At 40.4% G+C, this 26031-nt stretch overlaps 1 protein-coding gene across 1 annotated transcript; it reads left to right on the top strand.

Annotated features, from left to right (window-relative positions):
- Nucleotides 1-203: 203 nt before the first annotated feature.
- ERAP1 (endoplasmic reticulum aminopeptidase 1) lies at nt 204-26031 on the top strand. Its single transcript, XM_090038307.1, has 19 exons — nt 204-495; nt 2590-3173; nt 3511-3649; nt 5165-5299; nt 6189-6309; nt 7953-8107; nt 9054-9167; nt 9959-10090; nt 10468-10599; nt 10744-10827; nt 11256-11413; nt 12125-12204; nt 12671-12854; nt 17783-17939; nt 18434-18618; nt 19894-20055; nt 21514-21654; nt 21762-21843; nt 22767-26031. Exons 2-19 carry the CDS (start codon nt 2623-2625, stop codon nt 22911-22913), a joined length of 2859 nt encoding a protein of 952 aa, XP_089894433.1. The 5' UTR covers nt 204-495; nt 2590-2622; the 3' UTR covers nt 22914-26031.

Here is a 26031-nt window from a genome sequence, read left to right as displayed (position 1 = left end):
CCAGTGGCAGGGCCACTTATGGTTATGGACTGACTCACGGATTTGGCTGGGAACACAAAAAATGTCTTTAAAAAAAAAGAGAATTTCAAGAGCTCTGGGCTCTTTCATTTTTTTCAAAGAATTATTTGGAAAAAGGAGCCGCGGGAGCAGGACCAGGGGGCCGGCTTCAGCCCCGTGCTGCGTTAGGCGGAGCCCGGCAGCGCCAGACTGGTGGACGCTGCCGCCGGATCTGGGGAGGGGGGTTGTCGTTGCGTCTCTGGGGTGGCCGAGGGCCGGCTCCTGTGGTGCCTTGACGCCGCAAGGGCGCTACTTCGCATCTTTTAAGGCCTCAGATGCTGCAGCGGTGGGGAGGCGGGAGGCCCGGGCTGCTTAGCCCCGCCGGGCCCCATGTGCCCCCAGGAGAGGCAGCTCTTCCCCGCCCCGTGAGCGGGCAGGCCGCGGCTCCGCTTTCGCTTTCGGTCTGTGGCGCGCGGAGGCGGCGTGGGGCCGAGCCAGGTACCGGGCCGGGCCGGGGCGCGGGGAGGGGGCGCGAAGGGGCAATGTGGAGGTGCCGCGGCCCCCGCCCCCGGCAGCGGGGTCGGACCTTGTCCGCCCCTGCAGGCCGCGGGGCCCGGGTACGGCCCCGGCGCGCGCTGCAGCTCCGCCTGTGGAGGGAAAACGGATGCCAGGGTGAGGTCGCAGCCCTCCAGCACGGCCCTGGGCCCTCCGGGACTTGGAGGAAAATCTCCAGGAGCCTGCGAAGAGCCACCCGGGGGGAGACATGATAGGGCAGGCATTAAAATAAATTGTTATTACACATTGCATCCGATTTATGCAGCGCTTCCGTGCGGGTTTAAAGTGTCATAGTCATGTGCATTTGTCTTCCTGATGTAAAGCCTGCACACTGTACGGTAATTAGTTACCTCATGTAATGAAACCTCCCGGGATAGACGTGGGGCTGGCAGGGGCATGCAACCTGGGCCTTCCCCACTTCTTGAAACGTGGAGGGAAAACGCAGAGGTCAGAGGGCACGAGGGAGGTTTCCTTCAAAGGGGTTGCAGTGCAAGCCGGATGGCAGGGTAACATGGCACTAGTGGGAAGTGTGTTCAGTGGGTGCATCTATGCGAGCATATGAATGCAATGCAATAAAATCTGGTGCTTATTGCACCGCAGTTTATTGCTCCCAGGCATGGTGTTTGAATGTGCAGCCAGGACTGCCACATGCTGAGCCAGGATGGAGCAGCCCCAAGGGTCAGCCAGCCTGCCTGGGGGTGCCATCCTGGGGCCACTGCCCCCCAGCTCAACATGCTGCAGAGGGGCTGGCTGGGCACGAGGGTGCTTTGTTGCAAGGGTAGCTGGCAGGCAGGTCCCAGACTGAAACAACCTTGTGTCCCAGCCCCCCCACCCCTTCCCCGGGCAGCATCTACACCTATGCTGCTGCAGAGTTAAAAAACCTGCAGCAGGATTGTACTCATATTTACAAGCGCTATCATACTGCAGAGTCAATTAGTTGACTCCAGCCTAGTAGAAGTGTATGTGCAGATGTGTGATGTTTACTGCACAGCTAATTAATCTACTGCAAGTAAACATCTCATGTGGACGTACCCAATGTGCCTTAGAAAAATGAAGGAAAAAGCATGTGAAAAATCAACATACTGCGTTAGATGACATCTTGCTAAAATAAAAGGCTGTTCTTTCTGCTAATTGAAAGTGTATAGCACTTTATAATGTAGCTTTGGTTTCATGACATCATTATTCTTTTTGAAAAAGGGAAATGTATAGCTATATGCAAGTAATACTTATTGTGCGTTTCTTTTTCTCTAGCCTTATTAAAATATGTTTTGCATTCATTCATAAATTAGTGATAAACTTGTTAGCAACTTCTCGAAACACATATACGCACGAGGCAAGGCGAAAGACACTTGAGCCCTGGCAGCCTGGCTTTCTCTGCTACTCAAGTTCAGCTTTCTCCGCTAACCAGGGTGTGCCCCTAGGGTCTCTGGGGTGCACGTGGGCAGTGGAGGAAAATGGGGTCTTCTTCTAGCTGGGCTGTGCTCAGCAATCCCACGTTTCATCCTGGCACTCAGTTTCTTTTGGGGGAGCTGCTGCTCTCCCAGGAGATACCACTATGGCTTTTTCTCCTAGGGTAAAAAAAGTAACCTGGGAACAACCAGGGTTTGGTTACTCCAAGGAGAATTTCTCTTGGGAGGGTGACTATCTGCATTTTTCCTCAGTAGGTGAGGGAAGCTGGGTCCACATGTCCAGGGTTTGAGGGATCAAGCATGGGAATTCCCAGTGTACACAGGATCAAGTCCCTTGTACCTGCCTGGGGTGGCCAGAGAGCACAGAGAGCTCCAGACGCTGGTACCATAAAGTATACACGTCTGCTGCTAGTGAACAGTACAGCTTTCAGAGGGTCATTTAGGCAGGAGGTCGATAGGCAACAGTTGTCTGCCTATTTATATCTCCAGTTTTAGGGCCTTGTTTTACAGAGAGACCAAGTAAAATTCCATGTTCTGTGCATGCTGTTCATTGCAAAGAAAAGGCTTAATACTTTTCTTATACTAAAATACTGACTATTTCACAAGTGTGGGGTTTGTTTGTTTTTAGACTGTCATTTGTGAGAAAAAAGAAAAGGCAGGAATGGCAGCCGCATTCTTCACTTTGCAACCTGCAGATCAGTCAGCAGTCCTGATGAAGACACTACTGTTGTTAAGTGTTTTGAGTGTTGCAGGGTCTGTGAGCAGCGACCACCACAGTGGAACTAGTGAGGCAGACCATGTGGCCTCTGGTAATGGAAGCAAACTATTTCCTTGGGATAAAATGAGGCTTCCCAAGCATGTCACCCCAGTGCATTATGACCTTATTATCCATCCTAATCTCACCACTCTGACATTTACTGGCTTTGCCAAGATAGAAGTTACAGTAAACCAACAAACCACTTCAGTCATCCTGCACAGCAAGCACCTGCAGATTACCAGAGCCACGATCCAAGGAGGAAAAGGAAATAGTTATGCAGAAACAGAAGTGATGGTTTGGGAACACCCCCCATTTGAACAGATTGCACTCCTTGCTCCTGAACCACTGCAAGTTGGACAAAACTACACAGTCCACATCGAGTATTCAGCCAATCTATCAGAGAGTTTCCATGGCTTTTATAAAAGTAGTTACAGAACTCAGGAAGGAGAAGTGAGGTAATCCTCTTTTCAATCAGTGTTTGCTACTTAAGAATAAATTTGTTACTCAAGAATAACTTATTAAAGAAAAATGATTTCTTAAATAGTGCTAATATATTTCAGTTCTCCACCTAAATTCCTTACCTGTAAAATGGGGATGATAATACTTTTCTACTTGACAAGGGTTATCATGAGGTGTTTGTGTACAGGAGGAACGATCAAATAGGGGTGCCTAGTTATTTTCTGAATATCAATTTCTGGCTTGCATGAGCGAGGGGAATATTCTGAATTAGTACTGCCTTTTATAGACATGTTTAAGATACAATACTTTTTATTTCCTTTTGTTTAATTACAGAGTACTTGCCATAACACAGTTTGAACCAACAGCTGCACGCATGGCCTTCCCATGTTTTGATGAACCATCCTTCAAAGCCCAATTTTCAGTTAAGATTAGGAGAGAACCAAAACACCTTGCACTATCTAATATGCCAATAGTATGTGGATATTTTGTATTACATTTTGGAATTGTTTGGTTTAAGAAAGTTAAAGTAGAGCAGAACATCTAAGCAATAGCAATTTGCAAGCTTTACCTTGATTTGATATTACCTTTATTTTTAGGGGGGTGTGAAACAGGCCATATTCGATTTGGATTCGGTCGAATGGAATCAGGGATAGTGATTTGATTTGGATCACTGTCCCCAATTCAGTTTGGCCAAATCCGAGTCTGAAGATTTGATGCTGATTCAGAAAGATTTGGCTATTCGGACATGGACACAGCTTTAAACATTTTTTCTACATACCTCAAGGTACCAGGCAGCTTGTGAATGCTGTGATGGTGGGGCGGATGGAGCATCCCACAGGAGCGTGTGGAGCTCCCCAGCACTCTCAGAAGCAGACCTGGAAGTGGACCAGAAGCACTTCTGGTCCACTTCTGGATCTGCCGGGGAGCACGCTGGGTGGGGGGCCTCTGCTTCTGTGGGAGGCTCCATCTGCCCCACCATTGCAGCATTCACGAGCTGCCTAGTACCTTGAGGTATGTTGAAAAAATGTTTAAAGCTGTGTCTGTGTCTGAATAGCCAAATCTTTCTGAACCTCTCCGATTCCATTCAGAGAGATTAAAGGCCTCCTGATTTGATTTGGATTTAGAGATTTGGCCACTGAATCGAGCCGAATCTCCACTGAATTGAATCAGGGACCAAAGCTTCGCACAGCCCTATTTATTATTTATTGTTATACTTAACATTATGAAACTGCCTGAAAACAAAATAAAATGTGCATTGTTGGCTGTTTTAAGATATCCAGTGCACATTTCTGTTAACTTTAAAAGAGAGTCACGCAACTAAATTTCTGCTGAAATGTAGACCTTTACATCTTGCTGAAGTTTGGTTTTAGTTTTGCATTTCCATTTTCCTAAGTTAATTGTGGTCCTACAGTTAAAAGCAGGGACAGATTTGGGGGAGTGGGGTATATCTGAAGATGGAGTTGCACCTTCCTGCAGTCGTATGGCCACATGCGGTGCACTGTCTGGCACTGAGACCAGCACGGAGTGCATGCGTTGTGCTATCCACCATGCTGCATTTCTCTAGATCTGCTCCTGGCTACATGCTGTGCCATAACTAAAAGTAATCGGCAACAAAGAACATTTCTTTTTGTATTTGTTTGCCTTGTGCATTTAGTAACATTTTGTGTCTGGTAGGTGTTACTTTTTCCCCTGTATTGCGAGTATCTTGGTTACTGACCCTCATAAATATGAACAAGGATAATGAAAATAGAAAGAAAATTGAGAAATAGTTTTACTTTCTAACTTTATATACTTTTGGTGATTTTCAGTGTAACAGTAATAGGTAAAAATGATCATACAAAAATATTGGCGTTTTTGTGTTCTTCAAGAATCCCTTTAAGTATTTAAGTATTTTCAGTAGAATAACACAGACAAACTTTTCTGGTATGAATATTCTATTCCAATGCAAAAAATTATTGTATGATGAAAAGTTGCGGTCTAATTTTAGGTGAGATCTGTGAATATTTCGAAATGGCTTGTTGAGGACCATTTTGATGTTAGTGTAAAGATGAGTACTTATCTTGTGGCCTTTATGGTTTCGGATTTTAAATCAGTCAGTAAGATGACCCGTCATGGAATTAAGGTACAGTAACTGTCTTATTTTCTACTGAATTGTTTTGCAGTAAGAATTATAAAAATGCAGATATTTTTAAAGGTCTCAGTTAATCTCATTTACGTGTCTGTAATTCCTGTGGGAAGGAAAGGGGAGAAAAGATTTTTTTTTAAATAGATGGACTTTTAATTATTAATTTTAGCAGTTTTGTTTTAAAAGGTGTAACAGGATTAATTTTTTTTTATATACTTACATGTACTGATAAAGTGAAACTTAATTGTAGTATAAGTTAAATCCAGGTATATTTGGGTGAAATTTCACCCAGATGCTATAGCAATTCAAACTCTTTTCCTTCAAGAATGTAGCAAATAAACTGTACAAGTTTTTCCACTGGACAGAAAGATTTAGTAGTAAAGAATATTGTTAGTGCATTACAGGACCTTTTTCACCAGTGAACTCACTTATTCTGATATGGTTATTAATAGCTAAAGAAGCCTTGTTTGACTGTCTGCTATGTGCCATGAATTTTGGTGGTGTCCTCTATATCTAGTTTCTGACGAACTTTGCTTAGGAATCACTAAAAGAGAATAAACTCCCTTCTTATCTGTTTATATCTCTTCATCTCTGGACTCCTTGAAATATAGATGAGTGTGGGGGTAGGGTGTGAAATCTTGTATTGCAGCTATGCTTGTGAATAAAAAGACAACTTCATCTAAATTCAGTTTAAAAAACAAATGCCCAACTTGGATCTCTTCCCCCTGCAAATTTTAGGAGCACTGTAGGGCAGGGGATATTAAATTGGGTATTGTTCTGGTGTTATTGTGATTGGTGAAATAAAGAAGACTGAAAACTAATCCATTTCTAGTTTATAATTGTCTTGCATTATTATTCTGAAACACTCCATACTTGTGTATGTTAGATTTCCATCTATGCTGTGCCTGACAAAATCAACCAAGCTGATTATGCCTTGGATGCAGCAGTGAAACTTTTAGACTTCTATGAGGATTACTTTAGCATTCCATACCCCTTACCCAAACAAGGTAAGTATTTTAATAACTTATTATATTTAAGTATTGTAAGGCAGAACAAAGATTAAAGAAGATAGAGATCATCAAAGGAACACCTTATACTAGTGTCTAGGATTGGTTGCTTGTCCCTGTAAGTCAAGTGCTTTGACATACAAATGGCAAGCTAGGTGTCAAACTAAACTTTTAATTATGCTATTGCCAAAGGAGTTTTGAGTGTGTATTTTTATGTGCCCTTGAATTTGACCTTCATTTTTGGGAAATAAACTTGTGGCTGTGTTTTCATAGTACTGCAAAGCCTGTGAAAATATTAACCATCTATAATGTAATGAATTTTGTAAATGGTAAATTGCTGGTAAAATCTTCAGTGAGAGAAAAATGTGTGAACACTACTGCTTGAAGAGTCTTCTGACATTTGTTTACATAGGCACAAAATGCCAGAGTTTACTAAAATCTAGTCTGTAACCAGGAGCGTGACATAGAGCCTCAGAGAAGCCTTCTGTCTCTGCATCTGTTATTCTGGTCATCTGTTTGTGAATGCATCTGTTCTGTCTGGCATTTACTCAGTGTGTTGAGTTGCTGGATCCACATGACCATGTGGCCCCTTCCTGAATTAGCTGTCTCTAAACTGGCCTCTAAAGGATCTGCTAAGATCCTGTCTCTGACACAGGGCGCATCTACACATTCAATTAATGTGGTGTGATCAACTCTGGTACACTTCGCACCAGAGTTAATTGCTCCCAGGCGCATTGTTTACATGTCTGCCCAGGACGGCAGCAGTCTGGCACAAAATGCCAGAGTTTTGGCAGAGCAGCCCTGGGCTGGCAGCAGGCTCGGGGTCAGCTGCGGGCTCCAGGTCCATGGCATTGTGCAGTGGCTTAGTCACCTCTGCAGTAAAGCATATGTATAGATGCACCCACATTTTCTACCATTCTGTTCAAAGAATTTCTGTGCATCTTTATCAGGGAGTTTTCATGGTGTGTGTGTTGGGGCTTGTACAGTCTTTGCACAATCTCTTCACAACTGTGTGGATTTCATTTTCAAACAGTGAAACATGGCCACTATGCTTAAATAATGTCACTGTTTGGATTTATCATATTAGATTTAAAGCCAAGCAGTATATTCATCTCAGGAACAGCAATATCTCCACACAGCATACGTCCCAGAGTACGTTTAAAATTTTTAAAAAAAAAAAGAAATGTAGAATTAAAGAAAGGCTGAGATGATATCTATTATCAAACGTACAGAAAAGTAATTCAAAACACTATGGGCTTGTCTACAGCGCAAATTAAGATGTACTGTAAAGAGCTACTGTTATAGCAGACTGAGGATGTCTACTTTTATCCTGTACTTCTGTTGCTTCCAGTGGATTTTGTGACATGCATCTTGTGTTGAGCCAGTTAGTCTTTGGCTCTTTCAAGTTAAAAGTATACCTTTTATCTGCTATGTTACATAACTTAGATAAAGAGTTCCACTTGTTAACTACAGAAAGCTGTCTATTTATTCTGATATAATTATAGTTTTTGATACTGTAGTATATAGAACTTTAAAAAGTCTGGTGTGTATGTGATGGAGGGGGGGAGGGAGAACCAACAAAAGTAAGCTGATATGAGATATTAAGAAGATAATTATTAATAATAAATACAATATATTTTTAGACCTAGCTGCTATTCCTGATTTTCAGTCTGGTGCTATGGAAAATTGGGGATTGACTACATACAGGGAATCTGCTTTGTTATATGACTCTGAAAAATCTTCAGCATCAAGTAAACTCTGGATTACAATGATCATAGCCCATGAGCTGGCTCACCAGGTACAAATATGGGTAACAAAACGGGATGTTTTGGTTTTATTGGCAATACATTGAAAAACCAGAACGTCCTAGTACATTGAGAATAAGTTGTTAAACTGTTCTGTTTTGCCCAGCTCTACTTTGCCTTCCAGCTGAGCATGACAGTGAACAAAGAATGAGGAATTTTTAAATCCCAGCCTGTTAATGTGTGAATAATGAAAAATTAACCAGAAACCTTACTGGGAGATAATTTAGGTATCAGTTGAATATACAGGTCAGCAAAGGACTTACTCTGTTCTGGCCAAATAGGACTGGTACACAGATGCGGTGCCACCTTCGTGCAAAGGATTTTTCACACTTCCCTATGACTTCTCAAAAACCTCTTTTTGAACAGCAGCAGCAACAAAAACCTGTACCATCTTGGAAGGGATATATTAGTTTCTGAGAATCTCTGTTTTTTTCTTATTATTACTGATTATTGTGGCTTAATGTTCACCTGTCTTTTCAACTCAATTGACAGTTCTTTTTTGGGAGGATTGGCCAGGAATGCACTACCACCCTCCAGTTATCTATTATTTTGTTGTCATGGCATTGTGTACATGGGCACAGAAAACCTTACCAGGAGGCATCTGTCAAATTACTTACCTGGTATGCGTGTAGTCAGGCTGGATGGACCCCTGGGAGAAGGGAGTAAGGCTGCCTCATTATGGTCCTGCCTTAAGTGACTCTAGCTGAGGAGCCTGGGCAGGCTGCACAGACCCTTGAGCGCTCTATATCGTAACTACTTTTTAGCTATATAAATAGAAAAGAATAAAATATGAAAAAGCCAGACAGCTGACATCATTCCTATGACTATAAAGTTGTATATTAAAGGTGTATAGAGAACTAATACATCTAAGCACAAGTTGGTACTACCTTTTCTAATACCCCAAATACTTTAATCTAAAAAAATGGTTTTTTTTCCTAGTGGTTTGGAAACCTAGTTACTATGGAATGGTGGGATGATCTTTGGCTAAACGAAGGGTTTGCAAAGTTTATGGAATATGTGTCAGTCAGTGTTACCCATCCAGAACTGAAAGTTGTAAGTATTCATTATTTTTCTTTTATTTATTTTATATGATATTTTTAAATGGTGAGGGTAACTTATTTGCAGTGGTAAGCAGCAAACAGATTTTTCCTATGAGCCATTTAAAAATGAGTATTTTTTAAGGTTTGAATAGAAAGGGTTGTTTTATCTAAGTTCATGTTCTCAAAACCAGTTATGGATAATATTGATAGCAATGATGTTGTATAGCTTTAAATGACTCTGACCTTTCTAAATGCCTGATAGGAGTTGATTACACCTTATCTTATAAAGACTTACTGGCCTGATTTAAAATCTGTTGAAATCAATGGCAGTCTTTTCAGTGTCTTTACTGGCCTTGAGCTCAGGCCCCATGTACAAAATGAATAGTTTCACTGCAGTCATTTGAACTGTGTATTAGAGTCTGTATGACAGTTGGACATTGCAGTAGCATTGCAATAGATTGCAGTCTCTAAAGTAGCTGAATAATGTTTTAAAATAAAGCAGTTTGGTTACTGTTGTTCACTCAGCCTTCAAACCCTTAAAACCCATGAGTATCTTTTTGGAGTTAATAGAGCAGATTTTAATCAATTTAAGACCTGATAGTATGTGACATCAAAGCATCCTAAATAAATTGGTTCTCTCTAGTTATGATTCTTCATTTATTGTAAGTTTGGAGTTAGAGTGAGTACATTTATACTCTTTGAAAGCCACCAAAAAGAAATATAAAATGTAAATCTGTCTTGCGTACAATTTCTTGAACATTCCAACATAATCCTTTAGTAAGAAAAGTATTTTTCTCCTATTAGGAAGATTATTTTTTAGGTAAGTGTTTTGATGCCATGGAGGTAGATGCTTTGAATTCTTCACATCCTGTATCTACTCCTGTGGAAGATCCAGCTCAAATTCTAGAAATGTTTGATGATGTTTCCTACGAGAAGGTAAAATCCATGCCTACTTTTTGTTTTATTTTTACTGTTGTGAATTTGTTTCTCATTATTCTTGCTTAAAGACAGAATCTTTGGCATCATTGCAGTCACTGGCAAAATGCTCATTGAATTCAGTGGGACCAGTATGACATGAATCATTTTGGCTACTTGAATTGTGAAACTCTTACAGGCAATAGTAGTGAAAATGGACATAATATTTTAATATATAGGGTTAAGATAGGGGATGCTTTAATCAGACAGTACCATAACTATAGAAAATTAATTGCTAATGATATTAATAATGAAGGTTTTCTAAATGTTAAAACATCAGATTTTATATTTTATAATCTGAACACTAGTTTTGTAAAGATTTTTTTCACTTTTTGTAGGGAGCTTGTATTCTGAACATGCTGTGGAATTACCTGACTGCAGATGTGTTTAAAGCTGGTATTGTACAATATCTCCGGAATTACAGCTATCAGAATACAAAAAATGAAGACTTGTGGAATAGTCTGACAAATGCAAGTATTTCTTGTATTATTCTGTATTTAAATTCCCCATTGTAAATAACCACCATCTAACTTAATATATTTACTGAAGAGAATTGTTATGAGTGGTTATCCGTAACTGTGAAATGAAGGAAAAATTATTAAAATGCTTTTCAGATTTGTCCTATAGATGGCACCCATGAAAGCCAACTCCAAGGTGATGGCTTTTGCACCAGAAACCAGCAGACATCTTCAAGCTCAGTAAGCACATATTTTCCTATCTGTTGCTAAGTATAAGCATGATACAATGCTAACATTTAATTCTTTTATTTAACTATTTTTAAAATTGGTATACTGAGCACTTCAGGCCTATAACTGAGAATGTCAGGTTATACAAAAAACAAAGCATCAACAACAGCCTGTCTCCTAGTGACCCAATGCTATCTGGTCAATTGCTCTTACTGGTACTAATCATAATCATCAAAATGTCAGCCTGTCTGCCATAAAATGAAGATGCCATAATACCCCATTCCAAGTCCAAACCTCACAGGCCCTATAAACTTTTTTTTCCCATCATCATTGTTGATAGCCGTTGTAAAGTTGCATTCCTTTATCTCAGTTTCTTTGTGACTTTGTTTTATCCTCCCTTACATCTTCTTATGCGTTTTGTTTCTGCGTGATAAAAACAGCACTGGACAAGAAGAGAGACCCTTGAGGTTGGGACAATGATGAACACTTGGACATTACAGAAGGGTTTTCCATTAATAACTGTCATGGCAAAAGGAAAGAATGTCTATCTGCAGCAAGAACATTATACGAAGGGATCTCATTTTTCTCCACCAACAGGGTAATGAAAAACAACCGGGCACACTCTGCACACCAGAAAAATCAACTAACAATAGACTATGACATAACACATTTTCTTGCTGTTACTAAAGGAACAAAATTTGGGTTCTCATGTTTTCATATTTGAAAACTATATAACAGTGTTCTCATTTTACAGTTAATAATTTTATGTCAGTCTTATCTGCACTCCCTGGAATAACTTTCATTGGAGTTGTGGTTTGAACAGAACATTGTGTCAGATAGAATTCTTGTATGAGCCACTTGAGTACTGAAGTCTCTCTATATCAGGAATCTTACCTTTATTATCCTAAAGAGAAGTACTCCCAGAGTCAGTCAGTCTTCAGTTTTTGTCCATGTCTGTTGCAGTCAGAGGCAAGATTGCTGCATGAGTAGACATGCCCATGCCAGGTTTACTCCATCCAGGTTCAAAACTGGCCCATGCCAGGTTTAATCCATCCAGTGACACTGCGGCATAGTAGAATTCAGCATAGGCTGTGAAGGCCTTCCTGGATACCTTGGCAGGTGACCCATACTGCAACTTTGCTGCTGTTGATATCCAGTTTATACACCACAGTATGCAATACTGACCTAGCCTTTTGTTCCCCACATAAGAGAATAGTTCTCTACTTGGTCAAGAAGTTGTCCCTCACTAGGTGTAGCTATCACACTTAAATATGCTTTCACTAAAATAAGTGTTTTTGCTTTGAAATAGGTATTTGTGGCATGTTCCATTAACGTATATTACCAGTAAATCTGATACCGTTCAAAGATTTTTGCTGACAACTAAAACAGGTAATTTCTTTCCATCAGAGAGACCATCTTCAGAACTTGCAAATTTTAGACATTGTATCTTTACAGTTTTATTTGTGGGAGTGGGATGGAACAGACAGTACAAAATATTTGCCCCTTTCTGTCATCCCAGATCTAATTTCAATATATTTTTTTTAAAGGATGGTGGGAGAATGTTAGGTCTTGTCCAGATGAAATTTAAAATGCTCTGAAAAATGGAGATATTGCACTGGAAATGTTGATAGTTCTATGATGACATATATCTTTTTATGCATTCAGAAACTACAGTGCTTCTTTCTTAAAATCACTGAAAAATAACTAGGACCAATATTAACTATTGTGATAGGACATTTTGCCATAATTCAGTGTATGAAATGGACTGTAAATACTGAACTCTTCAGGCTTTGCATTATTATCTTATTACTTGAATCAGTAAGAGAAAATTGCATTCTAATTTATTTTGTTATAGATGTCCTCATCCTCCCTGAAGAAGTGGAATGGATAAAATTCAATGTGGGAATGAATGGATATTACATTATGCACTATGAAGATGATGGATGGGATAATCTGATTAGCCTTTTAAAAGAAAACCACACAGCAATTAGCAGCAATGATAGAGCAAGTCTCATTAACAATGTATTCCAGCTTGTGAGGTAAGGCACTCTAAACCTGAAAAAGGCAAGCTGTACAATTTTTATCACAAGTAACTGAAGAAAAAATATTATTTGCTTAATATATGTTTAATAAATATTTTAACAGAGTATGAGGCATATTCTGATCTCAGTTACCATAAAGTAAGTCCATTGATTTCTGTGGAGTTATTCCAGTCCATGTAAATAAGAACTGAAATTAACTCTGAGAACATAGTGATTTGAAATAGTCTGTGATATCACATAAGTCAATGGATGCCAGCAGCATGTGGGTCTTGTCTTTTGAAAATAAGGTTTAGAACAAGGCTTACAATGGAATCCAAGATTGGGAGTCTTAATACAGTGATTCATGGACAGTTAAGTTCACTTCTTACTGCCCAACACATCAGCTCAGTTTGCCATGGGAGAGCCCTTGTGTATCAACTCTTCTGTAGTATCTTCTGTAGATACTGAATGCTCTCCTTTTTGGATGAGGTACCTTTGGCATGAAAAGACTTCAAGAATTTTTTAGTTTGAATCTTTATCCTCTTTTCCAACCTACAGATACTTACAAAATTGGAATAATTATATGGTTTCTGATTTTACATTACTTTGCCATAACTGACACCTACTAGTAACATCACTGAGCTGTAAAAACTTTCAGAGCACAAAAGTGGTTTTAGTTAAGTGTAAGAGCTATTCTAGACTGCAGCTGTTAGAAATGCTATCAGGGCAAGGTGCTAACATGTAAAGTACATAAACTCACATTTATTAAGAGTTGGATTTTTTTTTAAACCTTTTTCGTAGTTACCCTGTTTTCTGAACATAGGCAAAGTTGGGCCCACAGCCGACTTGATTTCCCAGCAGCCCCTGCTCACATTGCTGCAGCTGGTTTCTATGGAGCAATGGGGCTGTTACAGCATGGGGCCAGGGTTTCTATGGAGACCAGTGCCAGCAGCAGCACTGGTAGGGCACACGGCTGAGTTGGAGCTGCTCCAGGGTTGGGGCTGGGATCTTGCAATGGTGCTGGCGTGGTCTGCTGGGGCAGAGCTGCAATCTGCTGCCCACATGCCCCAGGCAGGGGTGCGCAGGCAGCAGATCACGGCTCTGCCCTGGCTCCCGACCTCACTGTCACCACTGCAAGATCCCAGCCCCAGCCCTGCAGCAGCATCCCACCCAGCCACAAGCCCTGCCAGTGTTGCTGGTGCCAGTTCCACAGAAACCCTAGCCCTGTGTTGTCACGGCCCCACTGCTGCTGGGGTCTCTATAGAAACCAGCCACAGTGATGCAGGCAGGGGCTGCTGGGAAATGGAGTCTGGCCACTGGCCAGATGTGCCACTTGCCCACTCCTGCCATGCCCCCATTTATAAGCACTCAAAGATATGCGTATATCTAGCCCTACTTTTGTTTTGAATGTATCCAAGCATGGCCCAACAGACAAGCCAGCCTTACTAAACCTGTCTCTGACTTAAGTGAGGAAAGAGGAGTTTCCACTCTGAGTGCATTCATATTGGAACAATAAAGCTCAGTAGCACTCCCAGCTCCCCAGCCTTGTTTGTAGTAGAGCTAAAAAGCCTCTTCTTTGTGCTCAGTCTAGCGTGCGTGCGCACACACACACACACACACACATTTGCGTTGGGAGAACATGGAATCTGTATTCCTATTGTTCCTGCTGCTGAGTAAAGTAGGAGGGATAGTATATGGGTGGTGAAATATACCCTTTCCACCTGCCCCATTCTGCATTGCTGTCCTCATAATGTGTGTTCAGTAACCAGCAGTGGACAAAGTGCATGGTAGACTTCTTCACTCAGGGTCCCAGTTCCCAAAACCTTTATATTGCATAACATTCTGGGCCTCCTTAAAAGTACAGTTCAATACACAGGGAAAAAATTGAACTGCCACTCATACAGCAAGAAACCACCAACCATTTCTCCCATGATGCCAGATAGAGCTGAGTCATTTTATTAGTAGTTGTAAAAGAAGTAGAATCTAGGACCCCAAATCATGAATTAGGTCCCTGTTGTACTAATATGCTGCTCAAATATACATTCCCTGTCCCAGAGAAACAAATATAAAAGAAATGACAGAGGGATACAGACAAATGGGAGAGCATGAAGAGAAAATGATCCAGCCTGCCAAATCAGTGGGTTTCTGCCAATGCCTATGCCCGTATCAGGTCTAAACTGCAGGAGCTGTTTTGGGGCTGGGCAGTTGGGTGCTGCACCTGTGTCACCATCCCTTGTTCTTGAAATTCCTCCCCCCTACTCCGCTGTGGCATGGATGCAGCTTCCTGCTGCATCCACCCTCCCTGCAGCACCAAGGTTTAGGGTGGTGAGAAGTGGCCACAGTGTGGACACAGCTTCTAGCTGCCACCACAGCTCAGTTCTATGCTGCCTGGAAGCTGCACTTTGGCTGCAGCTGGGGGTGGAGAGAAGTGGAGGTGGTGGCATAGATGGAGCTCCCAGTTGCCGGGTCCTGGCATGGGTGTAGGCAGAGCCCCCTGTTGCCAACATGCTGTCAAAGCCCCCTAGTCCATATCAGATTGGAGCTGGGTTGTTCTGACCCATGGCTTGTAATGTTTGCTACTGTGCTAAACAAAACAAACCAAGCTTCTTTAATCTTTTTCAGAGAAAGAGGTCCATTTCTTTAACCATCTTAGAGGTCCTTCTTTGAACCCATTCCAGTTTAATTTAATCTTTTTTAAACTTAGGTGACCCAAGTAATTTAAACGGAGTCTCACCAGTGCCTTATACAATATTCCTAGTACCTTGAGACACAGTTGTATTGCACTGGCAGTTCATGGTCCTCCTACAGTCAGCTAACACATGTAGCCCCACCTGCTCCTTCCACAGTTGTCTTAAGTCATTTCATCCCTATCTTAGAGGTGAGTTCCTGGTTATTGGTCCCAGAGTGCTTGACTTCACACTTCATACTGTTAAACATTCATGTAATTTGTAGCACTCTCATACTACAAGATTATCTAACTCTTCCTGTATCTGAGATGATGAAAAAATGCATGTTTTTGCTATTTTGATACATAGGCAGGACTGTATCTTAGAGTTGTTAGGTAGACAATCTGGTAAACTTAAGAGAGCCTGGGCATGCAAACTAGAAAGATATCTGAATAGAGGATGGACAGATCGCTGGCAAAGTAAAGTGCAGAAGGGTTATGCTCACAGTAATCAGGAAAGGAGGTGGTGTTAGGGAGGTAATTAATAATTCTGTTTTAGATGTGTTGAGGTGATAGTGATCAACAAGATGTCAGATATAGAGGCAGAGATTTTAATTTGGACAGAAGAAGGACAGGTCTGGGGTAGAGAAGTGGATCTGTGAGTCATCTGAATTTGTGTTTGTAGATGAAGTTGCCCAGAGATAAGGTTAGGGTCCTATGAAACACCACAGAAAGGGCTAGGAGTAGGGAGTATCAAATGAAGACCATGAAGGATATGTTGAAGGAAAGACTAGAGCTAAACAGGAGAACAATGAAAGGGTCATACTTCAGGAGGTGGAGCATGGTTGACTGTTGCAGATTAAAGTGGATGAGAATGGTTTTTATATTTAGCTAAGAGATCACTGTACAGGCTTTGGCAAGAGCAGGTTCCAGTGAATGCAAAGGGCTGAAGTTGGATCAAAAAGATGCAGTTGATAAACAGCGGCCGTGTCTACACTAGATGCTTATTGCACAGTAGCTCGTTATTACTGTGCAGCAGTGTTGGCAGGCACAACTGTGACATGATGCTACTGATCAGTAGTAACAAGCTACTGCACAGTAAGTGTCGCTAGACATCCATGTTGGGATGCTACTGCACAGTTTTGTAGAATGTTTGTAGAATGGACTTACCCAAGGTGGAACTTTTTATCTAGTCCTTTTTCTTTCAGCTTATTTCTTTGTTCAAATAAATCTGCAGCTCCTGCTGTAGTAATTGTTAATGGCATGCCTAGCTTAAGTGGCAGGTTGGTAACATTTAACTTACAAGGAAATGGACATTGGACAGGGTTCAAGAATTTAAGGCTTTTCCATTTGTTACAGTAATTGGCATCTTGTATAGACAAGCCCAATGATGCTTAATAGTGTTTAATAAGTTTCAGGACAGGTGAGAGAGAGGGTGGAAGTTGGAAAAGCAAGTGGAGTCGAGAGGGGGTTGTTTGCTTTTAAAGATGGGGGATACTCTGTTGTGAGAAGTGAAGGAGGAGAAAAGATGGCACAAAGGAGATCAGGAGATGAGAGAGCCCCTGGAGCAAGGTAGGAAGTTAGGTTAGAGGAAGGAGAGCTGAGAAACATGCATCTGTGGGTCAGAGGATAATTGTAGGAGTATGGAAGACAGTCTCACAGGATGACAAATATCATGTTGTATTTCATCGCTTTTTTTCTTGTAAGGAATTGCAGAAGTGCTGTGCTAAGAAACAAGTAGAGGCAGAAGGAAAGGTGGATCACTGGTGATGAAGAAACCATTGGAATTCCAGGTGTGGCATTCAGTTACATTAGAGAAGTTCTTCTGTTTTAACTAGGAAGATGACAGAACTGAAGAGAGAGAGAGCGAACAAATTTGTAATGGAGAAAATCAACTCGGTTTAGGATTTCTACCAGAGATTCTCTCCAGAATAGGATCAGAGGGAGTGGATGCTGGGGGAGTGCCAGATTTGATGTTTGTAGAATGGACTTAGCAATGGAAAGTAAAGATGAAGCTTTTTATCTAGACCTTTTCTCTTTCAGCTTATTTCTTTGTTCAAATAAATCTGCAGCTCCTGCTGTAGTGATTGTTAATGGCATGTCTAGCTTAAATGGCAGGTCGGTAACATTTAACTTACAAGGAGATGGACATTGGACAGGGTTCAAGAATTTATTTAAGGCTTTTCCATTTGTGTTACAATAATTGTAGCATTCTAAAAAGTCAAGCAGAAATTAGGTTATTTAATTTGACTTCAGTCACACATTCTCATTTTCTTTTTAGCATTGGAAAACTTTCAATTTCCAAGGCTCTTGATTTAACTTTGTACTTAAACCGCGAATCCCAAATTATGCCTGTATTCCAAGGTATGAATGAGCTGATTCCTATATATAAGCTTATGGAGAAGAGGGACATGGACAATGTAGAAAACCAGTTAAAGGTAAGCTAAACCACAAATGGTGGCTTGTAGCCTATAAATACACCTTTTACAAAAAAGGTTATTGGAAGTCTAGTTATCAAGTGAAGTCAACTTTTATGAAGAAAGCCAGTCTGCAAGCTTATACAACTGAAGCTAATGGGGCTAGTGTTGGGGCCCACCCAGACAGGTCTGCTTGCAGGATCAGTTTGTTAAATACATTGACAATGTCACTCCATTATGTTCAGAACTGAAACATCCAAACAACTGAAGATTGCAGAGGGACAACCCACTCCCCCCTCCCTCCCAATTTTTAGATAAACAGAATTGAACAGCTAATTAATTAGTTTTAGATAAAATTTAGAAAAATTTGGAGCATGAAATTATTTTCAAAGGGAGATTAAAATTATTTTTGTTCTAAATGTTAATTCAATTTATTGGTACCAATATTAATAAAGCTTGATGCAAGAGAAATATCCAGCTGTGTTAACAAACTCTTTATGATTACATTTCTGTAGGAGTACATAGTCAACATATTTAAAAACTTAATTGATAAACAGTCCTGGAATGATGAAGGCTCAGTCTCTGAACGATTGCTTCGTAATTCCCTCCTCTTGTTTGCTTGTGCACGCAAATACCAACCATGTGTGGATAAAGCAGAAGAATATTTTATGAAGTGGAAGGAATCTGATGGAACTTTACGGTCTGTTTTTATAGCAAGTTCAATAGACATGAAAGCAAATTAATGTTTTTACATTCTGATTTCTGTTGAGTGAACTGATCTAGCAATAAAGCATTTTTCGGCATGTGATTTAAATGAGCTGCAGCCCACAAAAGCTTGTGCTATCTATCTATCTAGGTTATTTTATAAGGTGTAAATTTACTCTGTCTTCTAATAAAGCATTTGCCTATCTTCAGTCCTTTCACTGACCTAAATATTACCTCTCATAGCCTTTCATCACAACTTTGTTTATTAAAGGTATTTTGCAAGCAGAAGGAAAGCAGCTTGAAAGCCTTTCCAGACTCCCACCCTAAAGCCAGGTTGACAAGGAACAATGGACACAAGTTATTAGAGAGTAGATTTAGATTAGACATCCGCAAGAACTACTTCACAGTTAGGGCGGCTAGGAGCTGGAACCAACTTCCTAGGGAAGTGGTGCTGGCTGCTATCCTGGGGATCTTTAAGAAGAGGCTTGATGACTACCTGGTTGGACTCATTTGAGTCCAGTCTTTTCTCCCGCCCAGGCGGGGGGTCAGACTTGAAGATCTACAAGGTCTCTTCCGACCCTACTTCTATGATTCTATGACCTATGATTCACAAATATTTTGCATAAAAGCTATCTTTGTTTAAAGTTTTCCCCACCTTTTCGATTAATGCCAGGGCTCACAATAAACACACTCAACCATATCACTCAGCAGGTGTTCTGGAAAAACCAGGAGACCAGATTGACACTTGAGATCTTTCCAGTTTCAGAAATATACAGAAATAGCAAAACAAGGAAGGGTATGATCCCAGTTTGTAAAATTATCTTCAAGAGAGGGCCTGTTGTCCAAGCCATGGTGGTGTCACTTCTCCCCACCCTTCTCCCTATGGCAGCATGGAGAGACCAGCTGAAGCTCTTTACTTCCAAAGACAGTGAAGTCCCATAGTGGCTCTGTGGGGTGGATCTGGCCCATGGGCTGTAGGTTGCAAACCCCTGGCCTGAGTCATATTGTTAAAGCATAAGAATGTTACTGAAGTGGAATAAAGACAAGCTCCTATTCTGGCATCCTTTTAAGAACGCTTAAGTAGGGGCTGTAAAAAAGAAACTAATGTGCCTTGGTCTTCGTTTTTTGTTTTTTGGGTTGTTTTTTTTTTAAACCAATTTGAGACTCATAAGGAATCCAAATGTGTCACAGTGCTGTAACAATACCAGATATTTATGTATAGAACAGAAACATGATCCAGAACATAACTTGAAGTCTAATTTTTTTGCAGTTTACCCAGTGATGTTAAAGCAGCAGTGTATGCTGTTGGAGCACAAACAGTTCAAGGTTGGGACTTCCTCTTTAGTAAATACAGACTGCCTTCATTCAACACTGAGAAAAACGAGATTGAAGTTGCTCTCAGTATTAGCAGAAATAAAGAAAAACTTCAGTGGTGAGTAATTTACTTGTTTTGGAGGGAAGCATGCAAAATGGGAATACAGAAGTTGAAGCAGAAACTATAAGTGAAAGTTAAACTGTAATTTTGGTCAGTCACCTTTTTTTTTTTAACTTCTTTATAAGTCACAGAATTATAAACAGTTTTCCAGAGAAAATTGTAAGGGGAAATGGTGCTTAAAGTTATGCTTCTAGAACTAGACATCATGTCTTAGTTCTATTTTACATGTAAGAGGCACATTGTACCACTTGTGGGTTTTTAGAACCCATGTCCATCTGTGCTACTAGTGGTATCCTTTCTGAGGATGCTCAAAAGGGATCAGTTACAGTCACTTTATGTTCTGTGGTGAACCTGTTCCACCCACCTTTTAGCCCAGTAGCCTAGTGGGTAGGATACCTGACCAAAAATGGGACATCCAGCTTCTAGGCTCCTGTATCCAGGGAATTCTATACAGAGCCTTGAAAACTGTCCATCCCTTGTACTGATGCTTATAACCAAGGGAGAAAGATGCATAGGAAAACAATCAGACAGAATTTAGCCTTGGATTCTAGCTTCTGCACCCAGTGCTGTCTCATCTTTTTTTAAATCTAATTACTATTAAATACAAAATACAGAAATATCAGTTGTGTCAACCTTCTTGAGTGGGTTTTTTTTTTTTTGAGAAGGCTCCAAACACAGCTGATGCATAGCTGTTTTTTCTGATGCTGGCCTACCTCCTATTAACACCCTAAAAGCTAAAAATGGAAGAACCAGAAGTGATATTGTGATAATTCGCAGAATTCTTGAGTCTTGAGGGAAGTCTTGAGTTCTGTGTTATGCAGCAAGTCACCCTATTGATGACCCTATCGGTCCCTCCTGGCCTTGTGATCTAAATTTCTCCATCGGACTCATTGTAGTTTTGGATAACTGATTTAGCTTAGACAGTACCAAGAGATGCTTTAGTAATGTGTACAGATATTATTTATTATTTCAGTAGTGTCTAGCATCTTCAGTCCCGAACAAGACTATCTCTGCCTCTTATCTGTGAAAAATGCAGATATACCTATACTTAAGGGGACTTGTGGGGTTTACATAAATTCTGAAACCCTGGGATGAGAGATGCAATAGAAATACAAAGTTGATTTTACCCTCTTTTATGAAAGGGAGATCTTAAAAGCTATCATTATGAATTTTATGGGAAGGGAAGGGGTAGAACTGATCCTGAAATATTTTGTTTAAACATGTGGACCAAATCCTCTGTCACCTACTAGGCATTTGATAGCACTTATGCATCTAAGGATCTAATATAATTCTACTCCACCCTACTCATGTTTCTGAAAAAAAACTTCTCCTTTTGTAACTTACCTCTAACTTAGCCTTAAAATTAAATCACAAAGAGTGGCAGGGAAGAAGAGGAATGGGGCAAGAAGGAAGAGGATCCATCCACTTTTTTCTGTCCTTAAATGTTGTTTTTAGGTTAATGGATCAAGGTTTGTTGGGTGATATAGTAAAAACCCAGGATCTTCCACATATTGTGGTGTTTGTTGCCAAGAACCCATCTGGTTATCACCTAGCTTGGAAGTTTCTGAAGGAAAATTGGAATAAGCTTGCACAAAAGTAAGTAGCACAGATTGGTCTACTCCTCATTTTACCTCATTGACATTTTTAAATTATCTCTGTTGTAAACAGACTGTTTGATAAATCTTAGTGGCTGTTTTTGCTAGGTTTGAACTTGGCTCGCACTCCATAGCGGGGATGGTAATTGGCGTGACAAACCAGTACTCTACAAGAGAGCAGCTTGCACAGGTAAACAGATCCTTTCTTCAGATGGTGCCTTCTGTGTTCAGTTGGTAGTAACAGTTTACTGAAACTACAGCCTAGAATTAAACCTTAGAATCTGAAAAACATGAGAAATTATAAAGCATGGGAGTGGTACCTGTAGCTCTTCTGACAAGTGGAGACTATGCAGTGGAGACTTTGATTACTGTAGGCTCCTTCCATAGAAAACCATGTGACAAAATAGCAAGTTGAAAAGATGGCCTTGTGACTTAGGCAAGAAACACAGTACCTGGGTCCTCCTTTAAGCTGTTCCATACTTCCTCAGCCGTACACCTTCATATGCAACATAGGAGTAATACTTGTCAGGGAATTTGTGAACATGTTGTAAACCTATTACTGCTTATTACTTTGAGCCAAGCCTCATCACGGATATTAGAGATGATAAGGAAATGACACATGAGCACTGAGGGGTACCTGCTCTCCCCAGTCATGCAGGTGAGATGCAGTAATATTTAGCTGCATATTGCACAGTCTCTTTCATCAGCATCAGAAACCAGAGTTGTTCCATATACAGTTTTGAAAACTTCCACAGGAGATCCAGAAAGTTTTTTATGATAGTATTTGTTGTCAGTATGAAATTCTTCGGCATATGGAATATGTGGAAGCGGAATAATTAACTATACTTAATATCAGACTAAAGAATACGGGGAACTGTACTAAAAAGTTCTACTTTTTCAGTGTTACTGAAATTGTATAGAAAATTGTGTTTTTACAACCTGTTTTTGGGAACCTCTCTTGAAACCCAATCTGAAAGGTAGACAGGAAAAAAAAACCCTTTGCCTTCAGCAAGTCAGGGTCAGGCTTCAAAATCTGGAATTCCTTTCTGTTCATCTAGTGCAATGAATTACCAGCCACTGCTGCCTCTTAATTATGAACTGTTTACTTGGTAGGTGAAAGAATTCTTCAGTTCTCTGGATGAAAAAAGTTCACATCTCCGTTGTATCCAACAAGCAATAGAAATAATTGAAGAAAATATAAGATGGATGGATATAAACTTTGATAAAATCAAACTATGGCTACAAAACAACAAAATATAAATGACTGCTTTTGGCTCCCAGTTGTTGAAAACAACACTGACATAATGTGAATATCTGAAAAAACAAAGAGCTGAGTTTTTTGAATTTGTCACTTTATTTACTCAAACAGAAGATGACCCCTTTGCTATAATTTTCCAGGTATAGAAGAATCTAATTATTGAACGTTTGCCTTTAATTTGTCCCCCTACCAGCAGGAAAAATAAATATAGGAGGATCACTCCTTTGCCCTTTGCTGCCCCCCAGCTTCCTTCTCCTGCAGCTCCTTTCTCACTTCCTTATTGTCAGACCCTGATCTCCCTGAGCATGTGGAAGTGAGAGAGAAATTTGAAAACACTGGCCTTGAAATAAGTATGCCTAATGTGCATATAGACAAATTATTATGGATACACAGAGACTTAGTTCATCCAGAATTCATGCAGTTTACCTTACCTGCCTTGAAATGGAGCTGGCACTGAGGGGGACTGCACAGTAATGGGCATTACCATATATCTTATTCAGATGGGCTAAAAAAAAAATTTGTGGGAGGTTCCTAACAGCATGTTTGCCCAATGTGAGCAATGTGTTTTATAGCCATGCTCAGTGTTGGCTGCATTTAATCAACTTCATAGTTGGTTTCCATTACTGAGCACATGCTGCTTTTGGCAATAGTTTAATATCTAGACAATGTATACAATGAAGTTTTTTTGTATGCAAATGTGAGATGAGGGGCTTTTTTCCCCTGTGCTGACTGGGGGAAAAAACCGTCCTGTATTTGAGTAAGTATGGTATTATTGGCTGGGTTGTGAGGGATGGGGAAGAGGGAGGTGTTGGTTGTATTTTGGTCTTTTGTTATTCGATTCCAGTCAGACCTGGATTGGACCCTCGAGCTATGTTTTTATTGCAATAACAGGTCTGTCCAACATTAGACCCCAGGGGTTGCATGCTATACAAGAAGTCACATGTCCTGGGCTGCACACTATAGAAGTTGCACTGGCTCCCCTGCATTTCACTGTGTGCCGCCCATCCCTGCCACCCAAGCAGCATGAGTCCCCTGCTGCCACCACCATGCTTGGGTTTCTCTTCCCCTCCCCCCACTGGCTTGTAAGAAGCATGAGTCCCTCTACCACACTGGTGATCACTCCTCCACTGCTGCTGCATGAGCCCCCTGCTGCTACCACCACATGGGCAGTCTCCTTGCTTTGCTGCCATGTAGTACCCCCTGCTGCCACTACTGTGCAAGCTATTCCCCCTTCCCTCCAGCTGCTGCTACATGAGAAGCACTAGACCCCTTCTCAAACCCTCCTACTGGCTGTGATGTGGGCAGCAAGCTCAGTAGGCCTCTCACCATGCCATCCTGTCACAGAGACCCCAGCTGCTGACCCCACACCCAGAGCTGTGATGGCCAGGTGGGAGCTTGGGGGGCTACATGTTAACCCCATATGGGTCAGACGTGACCTGCAGGCTGCCAGCTGGATAGCTCTGCAGTAGCACATCCCCATCCAAAACTTTACAGCAAGGGAACCTGCTGACCATATGTACCCCTTACATAATCCTATCAAACCATGTGTATTAGACTGTCTGAAATTTAAGAATGAATTTGCTCGTTCTGATCAGAATTTCCAGAAAGTATTTCAGGGCAAACAGATTATTGGAACTTATCACATGGAAACTTCTAATTTGCCTCATGTTCTCCTTCACTCAAAAAGTACAATGAATCTCAGTCCTAATCTTCTTATGATTGAGTGCTCTCAGTCTTAAGAGAATTATTTTTTCATAATGCACATCATTTTGGTATTTAATTCTATGGAGCTTGATGAGGAGTTAGAGAGTAGGGTATAAGTGGAACACCTCGAAAGTAAAATGTGTTCCACTGCAGTTATGCATTCATTTTTCCTTCCATATTTTCCTCTTTTTGTCATCATATTAACACTTTACCTTCAGGGCAAGCTTTGCTATACCATCGTATTAGACTTAAGTAAAATACCTACTCCCCAGTATATTAAAATCTTCGTGATATTTTGTGGCTAACAAATTGGAGAAAATGTTTTGAATGTGAAAGAAAGCAAGGACTTTTGTGAGTGATATCTTTTACTGGACTAGCAGTATGGCTGGGATGGACTTAGACAAGCTTCTGGGTACCACAGTTGAAAAGTATCAAATACTATTTTAAGTCACTAACATCAATGATTTTTTGTTTTAATTGGTAGCTTTTCACTAATAATTGTGCTTTTTAATTTTTGCCTGCTTGCAGAATTGCAACTTAAAAACATGTTTGCAGAAGATTTACGAATCTAAAATGTGAATAAAACTATTGAGTTTTTGATGCAATTGGAGTATTTTTTTTCTATTATAAACTTTAAAAAAAGGAAGGGAAGGATGAACATTTGGTTTGGGCTAGAGAAAAAAATTCATACTGGGTTTTATTCTAGACTGTAAGTTGCGTGGAAAATTAGTAGAGTCACTTGAAAGAGACGTGAATTTGATCTGATAGATTCTGCCTCTACAGTGATATTACTAATTCTTCTGTCATGTGGATCTTTTGCATATCAGGGGAAATGTTGAAGCTCTGCATATGTAAACCACTGTCATATGCACAAACTGAAATAGAACCAGAATCTTCAGATAGATGTCTGATTTTTAACTTAATAATAAAAGTCGATATGTCTGTGCCTTAGTCCCCTATCTGTAAAAAAGAAATAATAATACCTACCTCACTGAGAAGTTGAGGCTTGTATCATTAATGACTGAAAGGAGCTTTAGGCTCTTCCAACACAGATCTGAAGTTTTTTTAGAATGTTTGAAGAAAATAGTCCTTTTTTATTGATTACTGAATCTTTCATTTACTATAATAAATGTTCTCCTCATTGGTTATTTACAGGAAAGGGAATTGTAAATGTACACTGCATCTATTTTTAATCTTATTGCTGTACATAATTATATAAGAGTAACAAGAAACATACTTGTCATGATTTGGAAACAAATTATTTGCCTCTTGGGTGTAATTTTCATTATTTTTAAATGTGTATGTAAATATGTGGAACTTCTAAAACACAAGGCTCTTAAACTGAAAAAGTTGCCATAGGTAAACCTTACGGTACAAAGTTAAAAATTTATCAGAAAAATAAATGTGTTGCTGACA

The sequence above is a fragment of the Crocodylus siamensis genome, chromosome 3 (genome assembly GCF_052110815.1).
Source record: "Crocodylus siamensis isolate JL-2025a chromosome 3, ASM5211081v1, whole genome shotgun sequence".
In the NCBI taxonomy this organism is placed as follows: domain Eukaryota; kingdom Metazoa; phylum Chordata; order Crocodylia; family Crocodylidae; genus Crocodylus; species Crocodylus siamensis.
Note: the sequence above shows the minus strand (reverse complement) of the source record. Positions and strands in the feature narration are given on the sequence as shown.

Excerpts from the sequence above, each read along its gene's own strand:
- ERAP1 (XM_090038307.1), top strand. The coding sequence starts at position 2,623 with ATGGCAGCCGCATTCTTCACTTTGCAACCTGCAGATCAGTCAGCAGTC. Across the intron at positions 5,300-6,188 it reads TGACCCGTCATGGAATTAAG|ATTTCCATCTATGCTGTGCC; the intron begins GTACAGTAACTG and ends TGTGTATGTTAG. Across the intron at positions 11,414-12,124 it reads CATTTTTCTCCACCAACAGG|GTATTTGTGGCATGTTCCAT; the intron begins GTAATGAAAAAC and ends GCTTTGAAATAG.